Source organism: Aptenodytes forsteri, unplaced genomic scaffold (assembly GCF_000699145.1).
Source record: "Aptenodytes forsteri isolate BGI_AS27 unplaced genomic scaffold, ASM69914v1 Scaffold136, whole genome shotgun sequence".
Taxonomy (NCBI): Eukaryota; Metazoa; Chordata; class Aves; order Sphenisciformes; family Spheniscidae; genus Aptenodytes; species Aptenodytes forsteri.
The window spans coordinates 2327160-2351675 of NW_008796111.1; the positions used below are offsets into that span (position 1 = coordinate 2327160).

Here is a 24516-nt window from a genome sequence, read left to right on the forward strand (position 1 = left end):
ATTTCTTTACTGAAAGAGTGGTGAAACATTGGACCAGGCTGCCCAGGGAAGTGGTGGAGTCCCCATCCCTGGAGGTATTTAAAAGACGTGTAGATGAGGCGCTGAGGGACATGGTTTAGTGGGCATGGGGGTGTTGGGTTGACGGTTGGACTCGATGATCTTGGAGGTCTTTTCCAACCTTAATGATTCTATGATTCTGTCTGTTCCCAGATTCACCCCCTGGGGGGCAAGAACTGTGCTCTGGCTTTTCTGGAAACTTGTCTCAAATTTTTTGACATCAGAATTTTGACTGAAGGGTTGGGTGTCAATAGGGGCTGATCACTTTGGAAAAATACAGAGCTGCAAGGCTGTCTTCCTCATGAGTAAATTATGAATGTTGTCTTCTGGTATTTAACCTTGAATTTGTTAAGATTTCTCGTGAGTTAGCTGTAACACTTGGCTTTCCTACTTCTCTGCCTCCTACAGACAACAGCCAGCTCAGCTCATTCCAGAGATTTCTGTCTTATCACCAGGGTCTGTCACCAGCCACAGAACTAGTCCTTTTCCCTGTCGTTGTAACGACCTTGAAACTGTCTTTGCTTGAAGTTCCTACTATTGCTTAAGACCAAGATAATGTATGGCTGTTTCTGAGCTGGGGAGGCAAGGGCACAATGAAAAGTCTGAGCAAAGTTGGGCTTGCTGCATAAAGCAAGATAAACTCACCACATACATCTGATTATAAGTCCACATGGAGTTGCAAATGCTTTATCCATATCACTGTGGGCTATACGTGCAGCTCCTGGAACAATTTCTGTTGTTGCATCACTTCTGGTTTTCATACATGTATGTATACTCTTCACTGTCAAAGAAAAAAGGTGGAATTCCTTTGATGCAGCTTTTCAAAAAGGGAACAGAGTCTTACAGCGGTGGTACTCAGCTGCTGATCTTGAAATTTACTTCAAGGTTTCTTCTGCATTTTAATTGGGAAACAGTTTGAGAGCTTTTTACTATATTATTTTCTCCTAAAAGTGATAAACTGAGAGGGAGAAGGGCAATGCTACATTTTTTTAAAGTAAAATTTGCAAACAGCTCTGCTTGGGAAATTTTGCTAAAAGCAGTGTTATGACCAGGAAGAGTTCTCCACCCTTTGTTTCATGAAAACTACGATGAAAAAAGTAAAGAGTACTGGCTGTACGTAGACAAGGACACGAGCGAGCAATACATATCTGAGATTGGTTTTCACTTGAACTGTAGTTAAAGACCTGTCTTACTTTCAAGTAGTTTTAGACTGGCAGTATTGATTGATCTCTAATTTATAGGGCACCAGCTAGCTTGATATCTTGAAGGCTTTTTACAGTCTTATTTTATAGCTGACCCCATAAAAATGTACTCTCTGAAAATTCTACCCAAATCAACTGTGCCTGCCAGTCAGATTCAGCACTAAAATAAAGAGCATTCACCCAGCAAAATTAATTCACCAGTTTTTGCTACTTCAGACATCCTGGCTCTCTTTTGCTGCCACAGCACACTCTTCGGGTTGTTAAGCAGTAATGATTTTTCAGTTGTTATCAGTTGTTCAATGGCCTGTGGCTAGGTGTGTTGGTGGTCCCAGTCCAGTTACTTATATATAGTTTTCAGTGGAAAAAACAACCTCTTTCCACAACTGAAGTAAAAACCAGCATTTTCATAGCCTTCTCGGAGAAGCAGTGGGTCAAGTGATCTTGAGACTTCTGGGGAAAAGGTCCCACCCTACCATGAATTTCACAGACATTCCTTTGTTTTCTTCTTTGTTCAGGGTTCGTATGAACTTGAAATTTACAGCTGCATCATCCCAACGTGGACTCTTTCCTGTGCTAATCTGAAGCTTTCCTTGTTTACTTTATTTTTGCTCTGGGCAGAGGGCAAATCCAGGCCATGCAATGTAGAGAGAGAGCGCTCGTTGCTGGAAGGAAGGACTTACTAGTAATGCAAAGCTGTTAAAGGCACAGAACCCTATCCAAGACCAAATGGCTATGCAAAATTACTGTTTCATGCATGTGTCCCCTTCCTTTGGAATATAGTAGCAAATTTCTGTGAGTTGGCCTGTAGCTGACCAAATAATAAATGGGAGCCCTCTTGCTTTAGGAGATATATAACTTTTGATGCCCAGATTCACGTACTGTCTGGGATTTGCAGCCTCAGCCCTTTCTATAGTAGAGAGATTGCTTATTGCCTTGGGGAACACCTGGCCTGAGTCAAGATGGAAAGAGCCTGCTAGGGTAAGAGAAAGCTGGCCTTTGCCACCAAGAGAATGCAATCAGTGTTGAATTTAAGCTTCCGAAAGCTTCTGGTATTGGCCATTTAAGCTGCTGAACCTGGTGAGCCGCAGACTTGAGGAGATGTTAAAACTGGATGGCTGTTCCCAAGTTACAGAGATTTGGTGTGTTAATGGCCCACAGCACGTAGGTAGGATGCTTCACCCCAGAAGTAGCTGCCGTTCTGCAGCAATTGTCTGTGGACTCTGATGTACAATTTATTTCATGGTCAAAATTCCCAAACCTATAGTGTAGAATATAGGTTAATTTTATCGCAGTTCTTGCCATGACTTCATTAATGTTTATACTACACTTCAAAGACATGAAGCGCTTCCCCCCCACACCCCCAGCTTTGTCTCCTTGCTCAGCATTTCTGAGAGTTGCATGTACTTGTCTGGGCTCCACACTGTAAAGGAAGCTTCTTAAATTTGTTATCCACTAGGCATAAAATTGTAATCCCCTTACCTGCTGATTTTTCATCAACTCCCTGTAAAATAGAAAGGCCTGACTCTCTTCAGAGACAAGAGTGTGTGAAGAAGACTTGATCGTTTAAGTCTGGAGCTTTAAACACATCTGCAGACTTCCTTTGTTAAATGTGGCTGATTCATTTAAGAGGTTTATTCCCTAATCAGATTTGTTCGTTTGGAGTTGTGTGTGGAATCTTTAATAGCAGCGGTTGTTCAAGACTTCTGGAAGCTGTGCTTTTTGAGAGGCGAGGAAGTCCTCTTTTAGACTAGTCATTCATTTAACGTTTTAATTTTTCTTTTTAAGATCATCTGTACCTCACTCTGCAGCCCAGGCAGTCCACCAAGTTTTGGCTACTGTTGCTACAAATCAAGCTAAACAGGTATCTTGATATAGAACATTTTCCCTGTGGAATACTGTACCTGGGCATGCTCAGGACAGTTTGGGGGTTTAATTATTGGTGAACAGGTCATCTAAAAATCGCTCTTCACAGCTTGCCCTGCATTCTTGGCAAACCATTTATTTATCTGTGACCTCGACAGTGTGATGCCAGGCATATCTTTGTTATGTCTTGCCTTTTCTCTCTTTTGAAGACTTGCAGCTTTCTAATGGCCACAGCCTTGCAGCAGTAAGGGTTACAACGAACAGCAAAGGAAACTGTATTAGGTAGATATACCTAAATTTCACCAAAAAAAAAGTGCTAGGCAATCAAGGGAGAGAGTAGTTTACCTATCCTGTTATTCTACTGAAAACATTTCTTATTGGTTGACAAGCTGCTAGGTTTTATGTCCACACATCAAAAAACCACGCAGCAGTCTTTGTCCCCTGGAATCATTGAGCTGTTGCCCATGGAGGCTTACTGGCCTCTGCAAGAGACTTGTTGGAAAAAGTTGAGTATTGACCCTGTATTTAAGTGTCAAGACATAATGGGCCCAAGATTGAAGGGTACTTCTAAGTGCTTCAACCACCTTCCTCTAGTTTGTTCTTAAGTCATTGCATGACTTTCATAATACTAGATCAAGGTCAGAAGGGCCTTTGTTAACGGACAGACTGCACTGACCTGAAGTGGTATTGTATTTTTTAGACACCTCTAACAAGCTCGCTTAAGGGACAGACTCCACCTTCCTCTGTGTGTGCACCCTGTCCCATGGCATCTACAACTGGTCCAACATCATCTGGCAACAAAATCTCAGGTAAGTTGTCTTTAGTGGAGGCGGAAATAAGGCCTGGATGTCTCTTGCCACCTGTCAGGGTGTGCAATCCAGGGAATGAAGACACTGAGGAAAAAAAATTTGCCTCCACTGAGAGGCTGCTGTGCCAACCTTGAGGGAGAGAATTTGAAAAACCAAGATACAGAAGAGCAGGAGAGTGGTTTTGTATACAGCCCTGTGTTTTGTCTCTGTGCCTGCATCTAGAATTCAATGATACAATTCCTTGTTCAGAGTGGGCTCAGAATGTGTTAACCCTTATCAAGGAATGCTGAAAGCACATCTACCAAAGGCTACTGTGGTTTGACAGCAAATCAAAAGCAGGCGTCTTTGCTGTTCTGTTTTTCAAACATGAAAATAATGCTGTTTTTAAACATTTTAAACATGCTGGTTTGATTTTTAAACATGCAGCACCGTAGGAGTACCTGAACTAGCTTGAAACGAACTAATTCAGGTACTGGGTCTGTTGAGCATTGAGCTGTATGACCAACTTCAAAGCCAGTTCAGATACTGTGATCAGTCGCACACAGTTTAGAAGCTTCTAAGGAAAGGATTGCTCAGTTTACATCATTCGGTGCAAATGGGGGAAGAGGAAACACTTAGGGAAGGAAGGAATTGATTTTTAATGTGTATTAGATAATAATGCTTGCATTGGACATGGTTTTATAAGCCTCTTGCATAAATATGTGAAATCCATCTCTGTTGCTCTTCTGCCTTTAATCCGTGGATGTAGGTTGCCTCTTAGCCAGGGGTAAGAAGCAGTAAAAATAGCTAGGAATCATATTTGACTTGGCAAATGCTTCTTAAATTTTGGTTTATTGAAAATGTCAGCTCCTGAATTTGATAGCGCTTCCTTTTTATTTGAAATGTGTTTTGATATGTTGATGAGAGATTTTACCAAGGATTTCTTGATTTTATTGTTTAATTTTTATTGTCAAGATGATGACACCTATCTTTGCTCTAATCTGATATATGTTATTGCCTTAAATCTTTGAAATAATTCATGTGTTTGCTGACATTGTAGCAGTGGCAGGAAAGCCTCTGTGTACAAATATCAGACCTGGTATAAGTGGCAAAAAAGCTTTTCTTCCAATTGATCAAACTGGAGACTGCGTGTGCAAGCTATTCCTTCCTTTTCTGATAGTTGGATGACAAGGTGCTTTTTTCTCTTTTGTAATGCTTGTTCTTATAACTTACAGGACAAGGGACAGTAAAAACAGTTACAGCTGTGACTTCTTCTACAGTGACATCAGTACAAGCAACAACTGCACAGCTTAACAAAGCGTTCTCATTTTCTTCTGTGGGGTCTGTATGAACGTTAAGATTTCTTTGTAGTTGATGTTAAATATGAGTATCGGCTGTTACAGCAAGCGTTACCTACAAGCTGCATAGTACTGTAAAATGGCACCTGCAAATGTTAGATTGGGGGGGCAGGGGTTGCACCAGAGTACTTGGAAGACCTTCTTGTTTGTGGAAGCCTACCTGAGTGAGGTCTGAAGGTCTGTGAGAATTTTACACGATAACCGTGTTGCTTTGAGATTTTTCAGTCTGTAACTAATGAAGAGTAAATAATGACTGGCTTTCTTTTCAGGTTTATCTATAGTGGACTATTGAACAAATCATACACTGTGTGTACTGGTATTTCTCATCATCAGGTGATGATTTGAGATTAGAGCGATATGAACCATAGAGAATGTGGTTAAAGCACCCACTCATGGTCTGATGCGCTGGGTTCACTGACTGTCTTTGAGTGCACATCACCGCTTCTCATAGAGTCAGAGAAGAACATTTATGCTGAATCTTGTATGTTGGGGTTAAGGAAGAGGAAAAAGAGGCAGACCATAGCTAGTTTTAAACCTTGTTCTTTATTTAGTGAACAAAAGAGCAGTAGCAGGAAAATCATCCCTAGCAAGTTGTGCAGAGGCATGTGAGAATGAACTTCAGCTTTACAGCAGCAGGAGCAGAGGCTGAACACTGGGAGCTTCTGCTCCCAGAGAAGAAGAAGAAAACCTGAACGTGGTCATATTAACACTTGTCACCTCTGAAGATGGATTCCAAAGGGAATGATGTTGGGTCTTCTAACCTGGGCATACATATAAGGGTTTCAAATGCTGGCAGAGGTTTGAGAGACAGAAGTGCTGGAATTCCCAGTTAGGACTTGAAAATTGTGCTGCTGGTCAAACTTGCTGAATTACTTATTTTAGTACAACAGAACAAATTCCATGTTTTGGCTTGAAAAGTAGTCTGTTCATGAAGGTGACTAGAGAGTCCCCATGCCATCTGGTGATCTCTGTTACATAACAATAAGACAAAGCAAGGCGCATGTTATGAACATACAGTTATTCTGAAATCTCTCTTATGGAGTGTTTTTTCACGGATGACAGGAATATTTCTTTGATCATATCTTATGTTTGGGGGAGAGGGATGACTCCTTAGAAATGATTGTTTGAAATTCTGCATGTTTACCTATCTAATACTCAAGTGAATTTCTCTTTATGAAGTGGGTAATATTTCAGAACACACATACTTTCAGATGGCTGGTTTCCTTCAGTCTTAACCATTTCTCTGCAAGTTTGTCAAGTGGATGTTACCCAAACGCCTTGCTGTGCTCTTCAGAGGGCTAAAATAGTCCTTTTGAGAGATGGAAATTCAGATTCCAAAAGCAAACAAACCCTGCCTTTGTCCCAGGCTGCAGTGCCTCAGTCTGTAAACCACATGCTAAATACAGTGCCGTTGCCAGTGATGTCTTAGTTACACGGCCTGACTTCTATGTCAGTAGCTGGTCTTTGAGAATTGGAGAAAGCTTAAAAAGCCTCAGGGAATGAAGGTCTCTGGAGGACCCCAGTGCTCATTATGAAAGATCACAGTATTTTTGCCAGACAATATTTTTAGTGTGAAATAGTCATGGAAACTTTTAATTTCTGTCTTGCTATGAGTGATTTCCTTTTTGACAGGTGGTAGTATCCACTTATTCCCTTTTGTACATGCACTGTCTCTTACCTTTTAGCTCTTTTAAATAAACTCTAGTCGCCACTGTGACTTCTACTCTTCTTAGTCTCCCTAAAGCTGTCAGGATTTGGTGCGCAGTGTTCAGCTGCCAGGCTGAATGGGGAAGAAGTACACAGCAGAAAGGAAAGAATATGAGAGGATGAGGGGTGGTCAAAAGAACTTCCAACTCTGACTCTCTTTAACCCTCTAGAAGCCTTGTCAGAGGGGAAACAAATGGAGCCCAGTCTGTGTACATGCTTCTCTGCCTGTTTAGTTATTGGAGAGACTGTTCTTGTGCCTGACTTTGTGCAAGTCTGTACTGGAAATCTGAGTCTCAAAGTTGTGTTAATCATGGGATTGGAAGTTTCAACACTTTGAGCTAAGTGTCATTCTTTCCCTTTCTCCTCTTTCCTCTTAGGTCTGGATTTAATTTTGGTGTCGTCACATCAGCTGCTTCATCACCGACGCTGCCCAGCCTGGCTTCCTCGCAAGGTTAGTTTGGAAGAGTGTGCAAACAACATCTCTTCCCTGCTAAGAGAATGCTTACTCTTCCTAATTCGTGTGGTTCTTGTTTTATGTTGCAGTTCTATTATTAAAATTGCAGCAGCTGCAATAACATTATATACGTATGCTGGATTATGCCCTGTAATGCACAGAAATCTAGGCTACCTGCCTTTCAATTAAGACTAAGTAAAATATTTGCTGCCAAGAACATCTAGGAGGTACTAGTTTATGAAAAGGGTAACATCTGTAGTCATTTTCTCTGCTGTCTTTAATCTGTAGATTTAAAGTTGCTGAGGTGGTCTGACACAGAAAGCTATCATTAAGTGGAATGAGCATTTAGTAATGGGAGGGGAATGCTTGGGATGCCTTTAAAATTGAGTTGACAATATATAGGCTGCCTTTCCATTTCGTAGGTAGACCATATTTGTCCGGTCTGGAAAAAGGGGACTGATACATCTGCTTTACAATATTCTTGAAGTTTTCTGCCTCTAATTTCAGTCTTGCAAAAGAGATTGTATGGTCAAAAACTCGCTTCCAATGTTATTGGTTGCTCTAATAAAAGATATCACCTCTTCTTACAAATCTTGGCTTGCTTATATCCTTAGACCATCACAGCCACAGCAATACTACTAATACTCTGTTGACGTTAAACAGAGAGAACTAACTTGGCTTAAAACTTGAAGATTCAGTTAACATAAAAGCTTAGGTAAATAACACTGAATAAAGGAGGAGCGGGAGGTGTGGGAGACAGACTTGTAAACTACAGCGTTGTGTGAGGACAGTTACTTCACGCTGCTCCGTGAAATGGTAGGAGCACCTTTGCCTCTGTTAGCTGGTGATGGAAGAACAGCAGAAGGAATTTCAGTGCCTCAGGAGGAAACAAACGCTACGTTATTCAGTGTCAGTTACTAATATACTTAAATATACTTAATATAAGGTAAAACATAAGGATAATACCAGCTGTGCTAAGAAGCTTTTGCTCTTTGTTATTTGATCTCCATGTAGATTTCCTGTACCTTGTCCAAATCAACCCGTGGTCCAAACACCAATGCAGTGTCTTCAAGTCAGAATTTGTGTGTATTTGGTGCTCAGACATGAAATGACAATACATCAAATAAAACTAGTCCAGTCTCCCTTTAAACTTCAGCAGCTTCACACTGTTGGACAGCAGTATATCTTATAAGTGGAGCTGCTTTGGCAATTACATTTGAGGGCTCTTCTCTAGTCTTTCAAAGCTGAAAACAGGCTGCATAGAAACTGGTCAGTGGTCTATAAATAGCTGAATTTGTAAAGAAAGATTTGATTCTGTAGAAGACTTTTCAAGTGCCAGAAAGTATTTTTATGTCCCAAACTCTGTTCTGAGGCATTGATTAAACAGAGAGTTCTGTAGTGAATGTCAGGAATTGTTTAGCTGAACCAAGTAAGAAGGGGTGAAAATGGTGTTAACAGCAAATGGTCTGTAGTAACTGGGTCTTTTATGTTTTTATCAAACTGTTGAAAAAGAGATAGGAGCCAAAGGCTGAAATTGTCTGTACTCAAAGAGAAGGATGGTTAAGTGGAGGCTATGACATGAAAGTAACTGTTTGTCACTGCAACCCTGTCCATAAAGGCTTCAGATGTCATTGTTGTCTCCTGAATGCACATGGAAGTGGCAGTTACCTGATGGTCAGAGGCTTTGTATTTTTGAGGCAAGAGCACTGTCTAACAATGTGAAGCACTAAAGCATGCTATTATTGTAAGAATGATAAATGAGCTTTGCATACCGTAACTCAATTTGTAACTTCTGTCTCTCTCACTGACAGCCCCTGCTAAAGAGTCCACCCAGACGGATTCATTTTCGCTTGCTGGGGGTTCCAAATTTGGAGCAGTCCCTGAGAGCAACTTTGCTTTTGGGTCCCTCAAGCCAGCAAGTGCTCCAGGAGCCTTAATAGGAAATAGCTCCTCAGCAGATGGCACCCAGTCAAACAAACCTGCTGCAACAACATCATCTGCTCCCTCCACAGCCTCTGGCAAGTTGGATGTCCCTCCATCTAAACCAGGAGATCACTTGTTTCAGAGCAATCTAGCTGGGGAAACTCTTGGGAGCTTCTCAGGACTACGGGTTGGTCAAGTAGATGATAATGCCAAGACCACCACTAAAGCACCATCTACCAGTGTTGCAGGAGCACAGTCAACTAAAGTATCTACAATACCTTCTGGGTTTACTTTTGGTGCTCCCTTGTCACTAGGAAAAGCTGGAGAAGCTGCTTCAACATCAGTCGCATCGGCTGGCACGGCATCCCCGTCCATCAGCACTAGTGCCACAGGCAGTTTCTTTGGTAACGTCCAGATAACCAACACAGGATCTTCTGGGGTATTTAATCTTGGAGGCTCTAGCGGCAACAAACCCACCTTTTCCTTTGGTATTCAGCAACCAAACAGTATGAGCACATCCACCTCTACCCCTTCTACTCTCCCTACTTCAACATCCCTCTCATTTGGAAGTTTCCTGAGTTCATCACAAACTGCTGTCCCTGCTGCAACTTCTAATAAGGGTGCAGGGGATGCCAAATTACCGTCCGTGTCAGAAAAGCCATCTGAAAATGAAGCTGTAGCAGCTGGGTCTTCGCCTCCAGTGACACAGTCACCACAGCCACAGATACAGCTTTCAGAGTCCGTTAAAGAACCCGCTTTACCCCAGGCCACAGCCGGGGACGCTGTCTCTGCAGGCTCTGGCATCACATCAGCAGCACCTCCCCCTGATGCCGTTGCTACTCCTGCCTCCACAAGTGATTTGAAGGCACCAGTGCCTCCCGCCGTCTCTGCATCTGCCCCACCAGATCAGAATGTCTCAGTGACAACCTCTACAACAAACGTTGCCTCTCCTGCAGAAGCCACAAGTGTGTTGGCTGCTACCTCTGATGTTACTACATGTGTTCAGAGTCCAGCTGTTGGTGCCTCTGTGTTTGCCCCCACTTCTGCAGGCTCCTCGGTGTTCTCTCAGCCTCCAAGTTCCAGCTCTTCTGGCTCAGCATTTAGCCAGCCTGCTAGTGATACAACTGCCCCTCCTTCCACACCACCTGTTTTTGGACAACTACCAGCAGGTACCACAGCATCCTCTCCGTTTGGGCAACTCACCACCAGTACCTTGTCCACTGCCACCGCTACCACACAGGCTGCCAGCTCAGGTTTTGGTACTTCTGCTTTCGGCACCACCACTACCGGGGGCTTTGGTCAGCCAGCCTTTGGACAAGCGCCGACCTTTGGGCAACCAGCGAGCAGTTCTTCAGGTGGTTTTACCTTTAGCCAGTCTGGGTTTGGGACAATGCCAGCTTTTGGCCAGCCAGCGGCTTCCACAGCAGCCTCGAGCAGTGGCAATGTTTTTGGAGCACCGGCTAGCACCAACAGTGCTAGCTCTTTTTCCTTTGGACAGCCATCTGCCAGCACTGGAGGGGGGTTGTTTGGACAAAGCAGCCCTCCAGTGTTTGGGCAGAACACCGGCTTTGGGCAAGGGGGATCCGTCTTTGGTAGCGCTGCCGCCGTTACTACTACCACGTCATCTGCTGGGTTCAGCTTCTGCCAAGCTTCAGGTAAGAGCAAACGGCAGGGGGATGCGATATCCCAGCGGTCCTGTCTGGCTGAAGTACAGAGAGCAGTATATCACTGGGGAAAGTAGGATGTTTTTGTTTTGGTTCCCCCCCCATGCCCCATGGCACTTGATGGGTTTTGGTTTGGGTTTTTTTTTTTTTCTTTTTCAATTAGTAAGAATAGAAACTGCAGTGTGTGTGAGGGGGAGGCTAATGTTGGAGACCAAAGAAGCTTTTGCTCTGCTTTGCTATTCACCAGTAGGCCTTTTTTCAATTGTAAGAATAGAAACTGCAGTGTGTGTGAGGGGGAGGCTAATGTTGGAGACCAAAGAAGCTTTTGCTCTGCTTCGCTATTCACCAGTAGGCCTCTGAATGTAGCCTTTTCAATCCAATCTTGCATTCACTTTATACTTACAAGTCTACCTTGACTTAATTCTGAATTATGTATTGTCCTGCCTGTTGCACAATAAGTGGGTTGGATTCAGCATAGTGTAAAAGATCTTAAATTAGTATGTTGTAAATTGTTACACTGAAGTGACGAGGCAGCTCTGAGACCATAATCAGGGCAAGGAATACAGATGCAGGACTTCCTTCAGTGGGCTGCATTGAGTACGTGCAACAGTGGCGGTATAGCCAGGTGTAGTACTGTATCATGATCTGGGATGGCAAAAAATTAAGCCCTCAAAGTGATGGGTTAGCAAGGAACTAATCTGTTAAATCCGCTTTTGCATTTGGAAACATCTCAAAATTAAATATAGTGGTAACATGACCATCAGCTACCTGTCTACACAGTTAAATCGAATACTTGCACAGACCGAACCTTCTTTGTCAGTCTCCTTTTGTTCTCCACATTGCTACAATATATTGTTGGGTTTTTTCCAAAGCTTTGTCTGTAAAATCTTTAGAGAGCTCCCAGGGAAAAGTGAAAGGTACATAGTAATAATAGAGAACGTGTATTTCTAAGGAAGAAAAACTAATTAGGCTCATTTAATTAAAAATGATGGCACTGTAGGCAATCTGCTTGCTCATTTTAACTACAGTAACAGAGAATAGTTAAGTTGGGGGAAGTGAACTCTGCTTGAGAAAGGTGTTCCTAATTATAGAAATGCAAGTTTTGTTACACAATGCACATTTAAGTGAACTGGGAAATGGGATGGGGAGTTCTTTTTTTAATCAAAACATTTCATTATCTATAACGGGGATCTTTAGGTAACAAAGCTCAGATCCTCCCTACACAAGGGAAATCAGAATGCTACAGGGCTTGTTCATGACTTGCAGCGTTATTATAGCAATGTTAACAGAAATCCAATTCTCTTATATTGTTAGCAACAATCCCACGAGTGAAAAGGTCTTTTATTTTCTGTTTATTTTTAAGTTGGCCGAAGAGAAAAGGAGAATTACTTTCAAATAAACTTTAAATGGAATTTATTATTTGTGTGTTGGCACATTAAATTTGTCCAACCTAGATACATTTGGTAACATCATTTGCATCCCTGTGTTTTGGCATGGGAGACCTGTCCTTTCCCTGTTCTGGACTAGTGTCACCTCTCTGAATTGTCTTATACCCTAGTAATAGTTCTGGTGGTTTATTTTCCTTTCTTTTCTTAGCAGGTTTTGGTTCTAGTAACACAGGTTCTGTGTTTGGGCAAGCAGCTAATACTGGAGGCACTGTCTTTGGCCAGGCAAGTATTTATTGCTTTTGTAGAAACAAGGGACTGTTATGTATAGTGGACTTGTTCAGGGTTCCCTACCTATTTCTAATATATTTAAAAAAAACAAAACAAAAACTATTTGACATGCTCAGTAAAAAGTGTCCCAGTCTCTAGTGAAGATATGTGCTACTGTAGTGGGCACCAAAGCAGCATCTGTGTGAATGTTTCCAAGGGGTATGGAGAGACAAATGTTTCATCACATGCAAGATAAGATAGAGATGCAGTAAGTCACCTGCCTTTATTCCATGCTAAGTGGAAAGTGGACAGTGTAGGGCAAGTTTCAAAGGCATTATTCTGTACCATAGAGAAGGTTTAAGACAGACTTAAATAAGATTTCACTGCATTACGTGTTGGAAGGTAATTGCTTGCTGGTTCATCAGCCCCTTCGTACATCCAGAGGAATAGGCCAGACAGAAAAATCAGCCTTGGGGGCATGTGCTGCTTTGACTTTGCTTAAATCCCTTTTTTGTCCTTTTTGTGTTCTAGCAGCCATCTTCTTCCAGTGGAGGCTTGTTTGGAGCTGGAAGTGGTGGGAGAGGTGGAGGCTTCTTCAGTGGTTTGGGAGGAAAGCCAAGTCAGGATGCAGCCAATAAGAATCCCTTCAGTTCCTCCAGTGGAGGATTTGGATCTGCAGCTTCCCAGAGTAAGTGAACAAAACAAGAATACAAAATGTGCTGTGATTTCCATCTGCTTTTGTGATCCCATCTGCTTTTCTGCCGTTAGTTGTCTTTGAGTAAATTCTGTGTTAACACAAAAGGCTTCTAGGAGGTAACAGAGACAGAGAGTATGCATGATGTGTAATCCGGAATTTTTCTTTTAGGTTCATGGAAAACAAGTAGGGAAGCTGTTGAAACAAATAAGCAGATGCAAGAAGTGTGAAGAATATCTATATTCTGTAGGGGATTCTTGGCCAAGTGCTTCTTTAAAATTGAATACTCTAAATTCTTGTCACTGAATTTCTGCTTCCAACTTGGTTGGAAGTTAGAAAGCTTTAATTATTTCTCACCTGCCATAACACTGTAGCAATTGTTAAGAATCCCATCTTCAAGAGAAACAAAGTTAACAAGTGTGTGATGGATAGCAGTTTCCTCAGCTTTGTCCTAAAAATGGCTATCTTTATGCAGCACATGCAAGATATATTTTATCAAAATTTGCTGTAATATATGGGTAAGCTCTCAGTCATTTTTCATGTCTAGAAGAAGATGTGAATTTTTTCAGTCACATGGATGTAGTAAAGAAAAATAAATATGCTTAGTGGTTGGCGTGGGGATGTAGTCTGTTTTGGTAAGGAAGCAGAATTACAGAGTTCCTTTTATCAGTTTTTATACAGATTTGGTAGATGGGGTGGGGGTCTCACAGATAAACTCTTACAAGCGTCGTGAAAGCTGGGTAGATGAGAGGAATTGTCTTAAAGCCCTCTTTGGGAGGAGGGACTCAGCACTTATCCTTTCTTTTGCTCCAGTTGTCAGCTAAAAGGCATCGGTCCACACATGTTTTAGCTAAATCAATCTGCACGTGAGGTGCCACACTAACCCTCCCGCATGTTGCTTCTTACCGAGCCAACCAACCTAACAAAAGAGGCATGAAAAGTAGTTAAGAATACATTAAAGCTACCTGCAGGTTCCTTTGCACCAGGGACTTTAAGGGACTATTAGAAATTTTTTCTAGGAGCTGTAAAGGATTAACTGTAAGGGCAAGAATCAATCACTGTCTATTAGTGTATAAAAACACATTAGACTTGAGTTTTCTGGGCTAACAGGTCTTGGTAATACTCTAAAATTTGAGCCGAGATGCATGTATGCCATTGTCTGCTGTAGCAATTAGTTTGAAATAGTAGCAGGCTCTCTCGTGCCTTTCGTGCGCAGCTATTGCAGATCTGCGTTTGTTACATGCATTGGTATGTCACAAACGCTATTCATGATGATTTCTTAACTGTGGCTTTTATTTAATGACTGCCCAGCTTCGTTATTTCATCACTTGCGACTTGGGTTTGGCAGAAGGGGGAAAGCAGTAGGGGTGGAGTCCAGCAGGTAGAAAGCACAAAGAAGGAGAAGCAGTGTAAGACGTAAAAGTAGGGGAACAAAGGAAAGCTGTAGAATGAGCTGCAAGTGGCTAGAAGAAGCAATTCAAGTCTTGGGAGAGCAAATCCATTTCTTTTATTGCCTCTTTAATGATCCATTGGGATTAATGATTGAGGTCAGTTCTCTAACCTTGCTAATTTAGTCCTCCTTTATTGCATTGCTGGGTTTTGTGATGAAATAAAACAAGATGGTTCACCAGAGAAAAGCTTTGGTTATTCTGTGTCCTGCCACTGGATACTAAAACTCTGTGTAGCCTTGTGAAAGATGAAAACTTGAGTCATTTCTCAGTAAGGCTGGAAAAGTTTGGCTCCTACTTTAAGGTCCTGTCAGATAGTCATGTTAAGAAATACTGGCCATTGCCAAAATAGCTCAGAATCTTTAATTTGTCAAGAGAGACTGATTCTAGCTGCTGTGATTTCTCACTTGAGGGATTGTCTTTTAGTGACTGCGGCACAGGATGCAACTAAACAAATCATCCATCACTGTGATTTGCTAGATTGCAGCAATAAAGGGTTGTTAGTGGTCCATCAGATCCAGAATGGATCTTGGTGGAACTACAAAGCCCCGTAGGAATAGGGGAAAACTCGGCTTCTCTTGGCAGCGTGCTGTTTTCAATGTGGTGTTCATTTTGTGCTTGGGGAAGTAAAAGGCGTTTCCCTTTCTCCTGATCCAGTTAATGAAGCGTAATGTAGAATATTGTCTGTTATGAGCTTCACAAGTATTATTCATCTCCCCAGATTCTTCTAGCTTATTTGGAAACAGCGGAGCAAAGACTTTTGGATTTGGCAGTTCATCTTTTGGAGAGCAGAAGCCTACGGGCACTTTCAGCTCTGGTGGTGGAAGCGTGGCATCTCAAGGCTTTGGGTTCTCCAGTCCAAACAAAGCAGGTACTTTGTTAATCCACCCCCTATGAACACCCACGCTTATCTGTGAGATATTTAGTAGAGTATTCTACTATTTAGACATCTACAGCCTGGACTCAGTACATGTACAGGAATTGTCTCTGAACAATAAATAAAAAATAACTAATGGCTTAGTGAATGGAACTTTAGCTGGTGGATTCAAGGCAGAGATTTACAATCTCTTGTGCAGAAAAGCATCCAGTAAACTACATTTTCTGGTGTTCGTTCCAGAAATTCCCGTTGCAGTTTAAGAGCAGAGAGCTGTGTGAATTATTTCGGTTCTTATGTACCGTACAATGAAGAGTACAGAATATGAAACTGAATAGATTTTTCCTATTTTAGATGCTTCCTTGGAATATTATCTTTCAAACTTCACTCTGGGTTTTGTAACCCTTTTTGTCCCCATTTCTTCATGCGAGTGAATGCACAGGTGTTTACAATGGGAAAGCTTCCTCATAAAATTCATATCAGACATGCTTCAGGTCCTTCTCTTTTGAAATCAGTCTGACCTGTCATCATACTTTCTTCTGTGGTTGAGCTGTTGTTCCCTTTGTCGATTGGGAATTCCCAATATTTGATTCAATTAACTCACAAACCCTCTTTTCTTTTTACTGTCATCTGCCCAAAGAAAGAGCCACAAAAGTAGCGGTGACTGTGATATATTCATTAGAACTGAATGGCAAAATGTTCATTTTGTTAATTACCAGGCAAAAATGGAGGCCCAAAGGATCAGGCAGAGCAAAGCTTTTCTCCTCTATCCTCAGACCGTTCTTACAGTGAACACTGATGAAGATAGGTGTTCCGCTCCAAGTGCGTCTCTTGAAGCTTCATCACTGGGGGAAGTAGGGGAGGTTTGGTCATCCTTGAAGTTGTCTTGAGACAATGGTGCTCAAGAACTCCCTTTGGAGAAGCAGTGCTTTGAGAGGAAGCACTCTGCTTTGACAGTAGCTGTGCTCTCGTGTTAGTGAAGTGGCTGAGAGCATAATGATGCTGCTGTTAGATCCAGCAGCCATTTGTAAGGTGTCTCTCAAGTATTGCATTCTGCTTGGTAGTGGACTGAGTGTCTTGTCTCAGGCATACCTCCCATCTGCTATTTTTGCTAGAGGAGGAGAAAGGCATTGCTGAAGGAAGTTCTTCTTTCATTTACCCAATGACTCTTTCCTTGCTTTTGATTATTTTGGTTTCAAAGTTCTTCTTGAGATAGGATTTTTCAAGAGGTTTCTGCAGAAGCACATCCACTCACACAGAGCCCCTCAGATCCTTCCCTCCTCTGGTTATATTTGCTAAATATTGAAATGAATGGTGTGTCTTCCTCTCCAACTGCAGTGGAAGGGTTTACTTGATTTGAATCCCCCTTTGTCCTGGTTTCACTACTTACGTATTTCACTTTCCTTTCTCCACTGTTTGTTAATATGCATTGCAAAAGAGAGTGTATGCCGAGCAAAGCTTCAGCCCCTGTGATAAATACTCTTAACTTCCTAGAGATAGAGGTAACAAGATATCTGATCTGTGTTTAAATAATTCAGGCCTAGGATTTATTTTTTTCCAGACCTTTTGTTTTTACAGCCAAACAGTATCCATTACCTTGACACGGACTGGAATTTCACCCAGGGTATTAAAATGTGTGGTGGTATCCCATCCTCATCCGTAGTCAAACAAAAGAGCAGGTGTCCTTCACCTTCCACAGTGTCAATTAGAAACAGGCCAATAATATCAGCATATGAACATAGAATGAAATAATCTGGGTAGAAGTCCATTCAGAGCTGCAGAAGGCAGCTAAACCCCAAACAGAAATTTCCAAGAGCAGGGTTGAGTTCTTGATTCCCTGCAGGAATCGTGCAATTCCACTGACCTGGCATTTAATCATTGCATCTTAATTTCCACACTTAAACCAGGAGTAGATAATACCCTACCTCCTGAATCTTTTTGCGTCACTGGAGCACCTAAAAATCCAAGCTTGCTATCTACTCTCTGGTCTTAAGAGATGGGGGAGACTTGCCCATTGCACTGGGGAGTTCTTCCAGTTTAAGCACTTGCATGCATGAAATTCTGTCCGCAGGACACTTGTATGTTCTTCCAGAGCTTTAGATTAGAAGCCAGGGTAAAACACTGCAACCAAACCCCAGCAGCCAAATGTTCACAAAGCTGACCTTTACAGGAGACTTTTCATTTTACATCGTTATATGCAGTTCCTTTGGATAGTAACTTGTTTAAATGGTGATGAGCAGAGCTTTACTTTAAAACTGACTACATGTGCTAAGATTTTTTTTCCGGTAAGGAGTGCTAGTTTTATGATGAAGGATGGATATGTCGTCTTTTATAATAATAAAAGCATCAGTCTAGCACCTGTTGTATGTATTTTTACTATAACTTGGTTATTGTGCACACTTGCTGCCTCACAATTAAGATACTGGTCTTTTTTTATATAAAGCAAGTGTGCAAGCATGTACGATATATTACCACCTTCTAGTACAGCTCTGGGGATTGAGTTGATCTTGTGCTCAAACATTCAAGAGACCCAGAATGTGGTTTTCTTCTGGATATAACAAAATACCCTGCAGTTTGGAAGCTTTGTGGCAGTTAGTTTTATAAATAATGCTGTGTCCATATGATAATATGAACAGCCCCATTATGGAGATTGTCTACTTGGAAATCTAGTTTTTGTTTTCTCTTTCTGCATTATTGTTTACATGATGTTCTTGTCCCTTTTTTGCCTCTGTTTTGCTCAGGTGGCTTCGGTGCTGCTCCAGTGTTTGGCAGCCCTCCCACTTTTGGGGGATCCCCTGGGTTCGGAGGGATGCCAGCATTCGGTTCAGCCCCAACCTTTTCAAGCCCTCTGGGCTCAACGGGAGGCAAAGTGTTCGGCGAGGGTACAGCAGCAGCCAGCGCTGGAGGATTTGGGTAAGCCAACCAGGGTCCAGGGTTTGGGAAAACAATGTTCTTGCATGACAAAAACTATTATGCTTAGTTACCTCTGCATTAACATAAAAAATATATTCTGCAATTGATTGCAAAGCTCTAAGTGTCCTTGGTTTGTTTGTTCGTTTTTTTAAAAAAAAAATTTTAAAAAGGCATAAAACTAAGACTTTAACCCCAAAGGAAATAATGTGTATGATCTTATTTTAATGCTGAAACTGTGTTGAATCTTTAGCGTTAGAGACTGGGGGGGGGGGAATGTGAGTCATCTTGCAAGTGTCTAAGGAAATGCAGGAGTATTTTCTGTGTGCACACTTAATGAGTTCAAATCTAGGCCTACAAACTATGCCTAGCAAAGAAAATAATAAATACCATTATCTGTGACTCTGTCTAGCCACCTTATCCACTTGTGAGATTTGCGCTAGAGATACTAATGAGAATTCAGTCTGTTCCCTCACCTTTAGGGGGATGGGTTGAAGCACTTGTAACAGCCTGCGCTTCCAGAGCGAATTGTGTTTATCCCACACTGATTGGTTTTACCTGTTTCTTTACCCCTTAAGCCTGTGCTTGGCACCAGCGTAGACAGCACTTTATTCCTTGTTTTGTTCAGAAAATACAGAATTTCAAACCTTGCTAAGCAGCTTCTGCAATAGGCAGCAAATGCAATTCTTCAGTATTGCACTACCAGCAAGCAACTCTCCTTCACGCCCTACAATTATACGCAGACCGAATAGACCCAATTAAAAAAAGAAAAATTGCCAGTGAAAAGAGGAAACTGGATATCTTCCCAATCTTAGTGTTTACATATTTCACAAGTGTTTGTCTTTAGTTTCAGGAGGAACTGCCTTTACGTAAGGCACATTAGAACATCCAGAAGTGTAACTTGTTAATTCCCCATGAGGTTAGGCAGATACCCATCTGCCAGGGCACCCCTGAGCTGTGGGAGGCTTCAGCTAGGTGGTTCTGCTACGTCCTGAACTCTGGTGCAGCAGGTTGGAGAGTCCCTTTGGAAAGGGTAAAAACAGAGGCAGCTTAATTAAATCCCCACAAAGAAGGATGCGTTTGTAGGGATGACTTAGCTTCAACTCAACTGATATTTTGTTAAGTTCCAAATTTCAGCCATTGTGCTGCAGGATTTTGTACTGAAGCTGGATGCACTCAGTGACAATGTTGGAAGCTTAAAGATAAAATGGGATTCAGAACAAGCAGCGCGCTGATTCAAACAGAGGGCTTGCATAACGAGTCTGCAGACTCAAGAAATAATTCAGTGGCTTAACTTGTGGGAAGTTTTGAGAATATCTTCTCTATTAGAAAGGTGCAGTCTCACTCTGATATCTTCGGAGTTGCCTGAGGAATTTGATTTTGATTTTAAAAACTTTAAAAGAGCATGCAGAATTCCCAGGCAGCTTTACAAAAATCCAAATCTCACCACAAAATTTTGAGCAATAGTTTAATTCTGCAGTATAAGGTAGCGTCTGCGCAGGACTTCCTTTCTGCCTTTCTCTTGAAGTGAAACTTCAAAAATCCCAAGTCCAGAGAGAAGTGACTTGCCAGTACGTTGTGCGGTATTAGCTCCGAGTTTCTGAGAACACCCTGCTAACTTAAATACATGTGATTCATTGCTGCTTCAATTCTGAAGAATCTGCATCGCTTGGTAAATGACTTGGGTATCAAAAAATAGAAACAACTACACTTCTTCAAAGTCTGCAATTCCGGCTGTTTGTGAGCAAATAATGTTTTGCTTTCATAAACTAACCTCAAGTGCCTCTCCATTCTGTGTTGTATAGGAGCTTTACAAAAGACCTAAAAATCTGGGTAAGATAGTCATTGCCTGGTAACAATTTAATCAAACCTATCTCATGTCTTTTATATGTTTAAAAAAAACCTTGCCCATAGCTTAAGCTATTTCTCTACTTGTACTATGCTTAGCCTTTTTCAACAGGCATGTTCTTCCAGTTGCAACTGAAAGAAGCAGTTTGAACCACAAGTTTCTTTGTCACTATTTTCACCTCCACTTCGTTTCACTGGGTAGACATGATTTGTGTGTTTAGCGGCATAGTCCTGAGAAGATGGAGCACTGTTAAAACCTCTTGTTCTATAATGCATCACCCCATCTTGCTTCTCTTTAAAAAGAACCACAAAACCTGTTTTGCTCTTCCTGAGAAAACCATGTTTATTGTTCTGAGCTGAAGTTGTCTGCAAGGTACATGGCTCAAGAGCCAAACCAGAGGCACAGGGGTTAGCAGGGCCAAAGATGCAAAGTCACTGAACTGCCCATTGTATCTAATGCTGTGCGTGGAAGTAGTGTGTATGGTTGACAGTGTCTGGGATAGGAGAGGTGATGTCCTTTACCAGGTGAATTGCTTGTCACACTGCTACGAGGGTTGTCTTTTATCTGGAGAGATATATTTTGATGTGTGTTGTGGGTTGGGTTTTTTTTTTTGTTTTCTTTTTTAAAGTCTTCTAGATCTGGATGGGTGGGGAGGTGGGTTAACGTGCTGTCAGTTCATATTTTAAGTCAGAAATGACAGGAGCTTGTGTGAGGCACAGCCTTGCAAAGCTGGCACACTATTTGACTTGACCAAGTGTCTGCTCAGGGGCGGGCTGGTGCTGGGTTAGTACTAGTAGCATTGTGCACTTGCAGAGCCTTAGCAGAGCTTGTCATTTGAAAACTTTGTGTCTGCATTTTGCCCAGTTTAAGTTAGAGAAACACTTGAAGCTCATTTTTTGAGTGCACCTCTTATGTTCAGAATCGGGAGAAGGCGGGGGGGGGGGTACATATCGTTCTCAGTAGTGTGTCATGCTGATAGCTCTACAATGCCTGGTTGGACGGACTGGGTGGAGAAAGGAGACCAATTTCCATATATAAAAGTGTTTCTTATTTCAGTTCCCAAAAGCAATTAGGGAATTAATCCAAAGGTGGTGGGGAGAAATGCCAGGTAGGGGCAGATCTTCAGGAAAGCACTGGAACTGTGCGTGGTTCAAAATGGGCTGGGGAGAGAAAGGAATTGAGAAATCTGCAGACAGTTTACATGGGCAGTGGGTAAGGTACCGTCTGAAAGTTGGGAGCCTGGGTTCTGTATATGGGCTCTGCTTTGTGCTCTGGCCATGAGCAGCTCATGCCAATTCCATGTTTGCTGCCCTGTTTGTGAAACAAAACGATGCTGTACTCTGGAGCTTAAAGGGTGAAAACTACACACAGGGGTGAGTTAATATATTCCATTTGATTGCTGGAGTTGGTATTTCCAAGCACTTGAAAATGTATCCTGTGTAAGCATGAACGTATTTGCCTTTCTGCCTGGTGTACATTAAGAATGGGAGCTGAACAGACGTTTGTATGTACAATAGTCTTTCCCAAACCAGAAAATCCATTTCCAGAATGAACAATTATAATTATTCATATTGGGTGGTCTCGCTCTTTTGATGTATCCTCGTTTAAGGATTGCACTGTTGTTATTGTGGTATGGGGACAAAATAGCACTGTAAGTGAGAAGATGCTTCCAAACACAAATTTTTGCTTTAAACTGCAGGTTTGGTGGTACCAGTAACAATACAGCATCGTTTGGCACTCTAGCAAATCAAAATACCCCGACATTTGGATCGCTGTCGCAACAGGGTACCGGTTTCGGCACACAAAGCAGTGGATTCTCAGCTTTTGGGACAGGTGGAGGAGGTAGGAGAAGCTAAAATACAATGAACCGAACAGGCCCCATGCCTCCAGTTTTCCTTGTAACTCAGGAGTGACTCCTCAGCTCCCTCTCAAAAATCTGCCTGCTCCTAGTCCTGCTATAGGGAGGGCACCACGGCCTGGAGAATTGAGCTGCAGGGTGGGGTGTAGCGTCTTCACAGACTTTATCTTATAATTCCATCACTGATTTGCTGTCTGGCATGTCAATAAATCACTCTTCTTCTGCACACCTCATCAGATTATTGCTTTTCACCCCTTTTTGTGGAGTTGTTCTTTCTTCTCAAAGGACAATATTGAGAAATAACGAGTATCTCTTCAGTGCCACATGCATGGGTATCTGTATGTAAGTACTTAGTGCCAAAAGAATATGCACTGCAAAATTGAGCTAGAACACCAATAGCCAAATTTTTATCTGACGTAATTCAGTGAAGCTGCAGTGACTTACACAGGGCTGAGAACAGAGCCTTTGAGAGAGGATACGTTCATTGGTGGTCTGCCTGGCACCACTGCCTTGCATTAAGCACAAACTCCATCTTCAGAAAGCAGCCCTCTTACTTTCATGGAGAGGTGAATAAACCAGGCGCATTGTACGCAGTTGCTGCTCATGGATGGACCTAGCTGATTAGCAGCGAAAGCAAAGCCCTCTTAGGAACCGAGGCAAGTCACTTTTCTTCTAGATGGAGATTTGACTTTCATTGTTTGCCCATCACTCTTTCCCTGGCCTAAGGCAGGAAAGAAATGTTTTTCAATCTGTGTGTGGGAGGGGACATTTACTACAAATCTTACGCGTTCATTTTACTTTTTAACAATTCTTTTTCTAATCTTGCCTTTCTTTCAGGGTTTGGTTTTGGATCATCTAACACGTAAGTACCATTTTGTGTCTAACTCTTCGTTAAAAATACAAATAGAACCAAAACAGAAGAGTTGAATGTTTACAAGAGCAAGCTTTGAAAGTAGCAGTAACGTACTAGTTCTGATTTCCTTTCTAGTGGCACTACATAGAGCTCAAAGTCCAGGCTCTGAATGTGTGCTTTCCAGTGAGATTAATCTTTCATATAAGAGAGAATTTTCAGTTAGATCATGCTCCTTCTCCACCTCTCAGGCACATGAGGTGTGTGCTCAAGCTGTGTGTGAATCTAATATCTACTCCATTTGTCAGGTTGAAACAAGGAATGAAATAAATTGGTACTTACCTGGCTGAATCGAGGTGCTGATTTAGTTAAAGAACGGGACTAAGGTCTGAGGTTAACTCTGTCATCCACTCTGCCGCTGGCTTGCTGGATTACTTCTAGCAAGTTTCTTTTACTTTGTTTCCCTGTCAAGTAGAGAAAGCATGTGTATCTCCAGATGGTAGGCTCTAGAATAAGCATAATTATATCTAGTTAGTAGGTGTTGATGCAGTCTCAGGTAAAAGGTGCTGGAAATACCAATGCGATCTCATAATAAGTTTCTGATACTAGGGAGACTGGAAGTTTTGGTTGAGAGATCTCTTGAATTAATACTGCCTGAGGGAGACTCTAGCACTCATTGCTGTGTTGGTTTTTTTTTTTCCTCGCTCCACAGATCTTCCTCTGGATTTAGTGGATGGAGAAGCTAAGAACATCCTGAACTCTCCTGTAGAACTGTGCAGTAGCTCCTGCGTTCATGAGTCACCTACATGATCAATATCCAAACAGCTTTTCTTTCAAATATGAGTTCTCAGACCTTTTTTTAAGAAAAAGATTTTGCTTATTTTTATGCAACACTTGTTCTCGCTCTATATTAAACTATTTTATCTGCCTTGATGTTACTTGTTTTGGAAGGGTTTATCTCCCTGGATCTAGAAGAAATAGATGTATGCTGTGGTTACCAGCCCCGTACTGGACTTAGCTTTCTGTTGTTCATCCCTTGCCTAGACAAGGGAGTAGCTCAAGTTGGTTCCTGATATAAACCAGCACATTTTTCATTGAAGAGAATGACTGATTATCCTAGGCTCTTAAGAAGGGGCTGAAGTTTGCCCTGCTAATTTTAAGTATAGGATGGGGCACATGCTTATCTCACTGAAGTGCTAAAACTGAGTCATGTGTGAGCCAGAGGCTTAGTGGAGAAATAGGAAATTATCTGAGAAGAAACTGGCTGCGTGCAGAACACGTTCCCATGGCAGTAACATTCAGCAAAGAGGTGGGAAGTAAAAGCTCTCCTATTTTTACCTTTCTGTATATTTTACAGAACTC

At 41.9% G+C, this 24516-nt stretch overlaps 1 protein-coding gene across 1 annotated transcript in view; it reads left to right on the forward strand.

Annotated features, from left to right (window-relative positions):
- NUP214 (nucleoporin 214) overlaps positions 1 to 24087 on the forward strand; it is a 45604-nt gene extending 21517 nt beyond the window's left edge. Inside the window, exons 24-35 of the mRNA XM_009287021.1 lie at positions 3045 to 3120; positions 3823 to 3931; positions 5146 to 5251; positions 7353 to 7426; positions 9241 to 11007; positions 12616 to 12686; positions 13203 to 13359; positions 15535 to 15684; positions 18429 to 18600; positions 22146 to 22288; positions 23142 to 23166; positions 23867 to 24087. Of these exons, the coding sequence (XP_009285296.1) occupies positions 3045 to 3120; positions 3823 to 3931; positions 5146 to 5251; positions 7353 to 7426; positions 9241 to 11007; positions 12616 to 12686; positions 13203 to 13359; positions 15535 to 15684; positions 18429 to 18600; positions 22146 to 22288; positions 23142 to 23166; positions 23867 to 23900 (2884 nt within the window). The 3' untranslated portion in view covers positions 23901 to 24087. The remainder of the gene's footprint in view (positions 1 to 3044; positions 3121 to 3822; positions 3932 to 5145; positions 5252 to 7352; positions 7427 to 9240; positions 11008 to 12615; positions 12687 to 13202; positions 13360 to 15534; positions 15685 to 18428; positions 18601 to 22145; positions 22289 to 23141; positions 23167 to 23866) is intronic.
- The last annotated feature ends 429 nt before the right edge of the window (positions 24088 to 24516 follow it).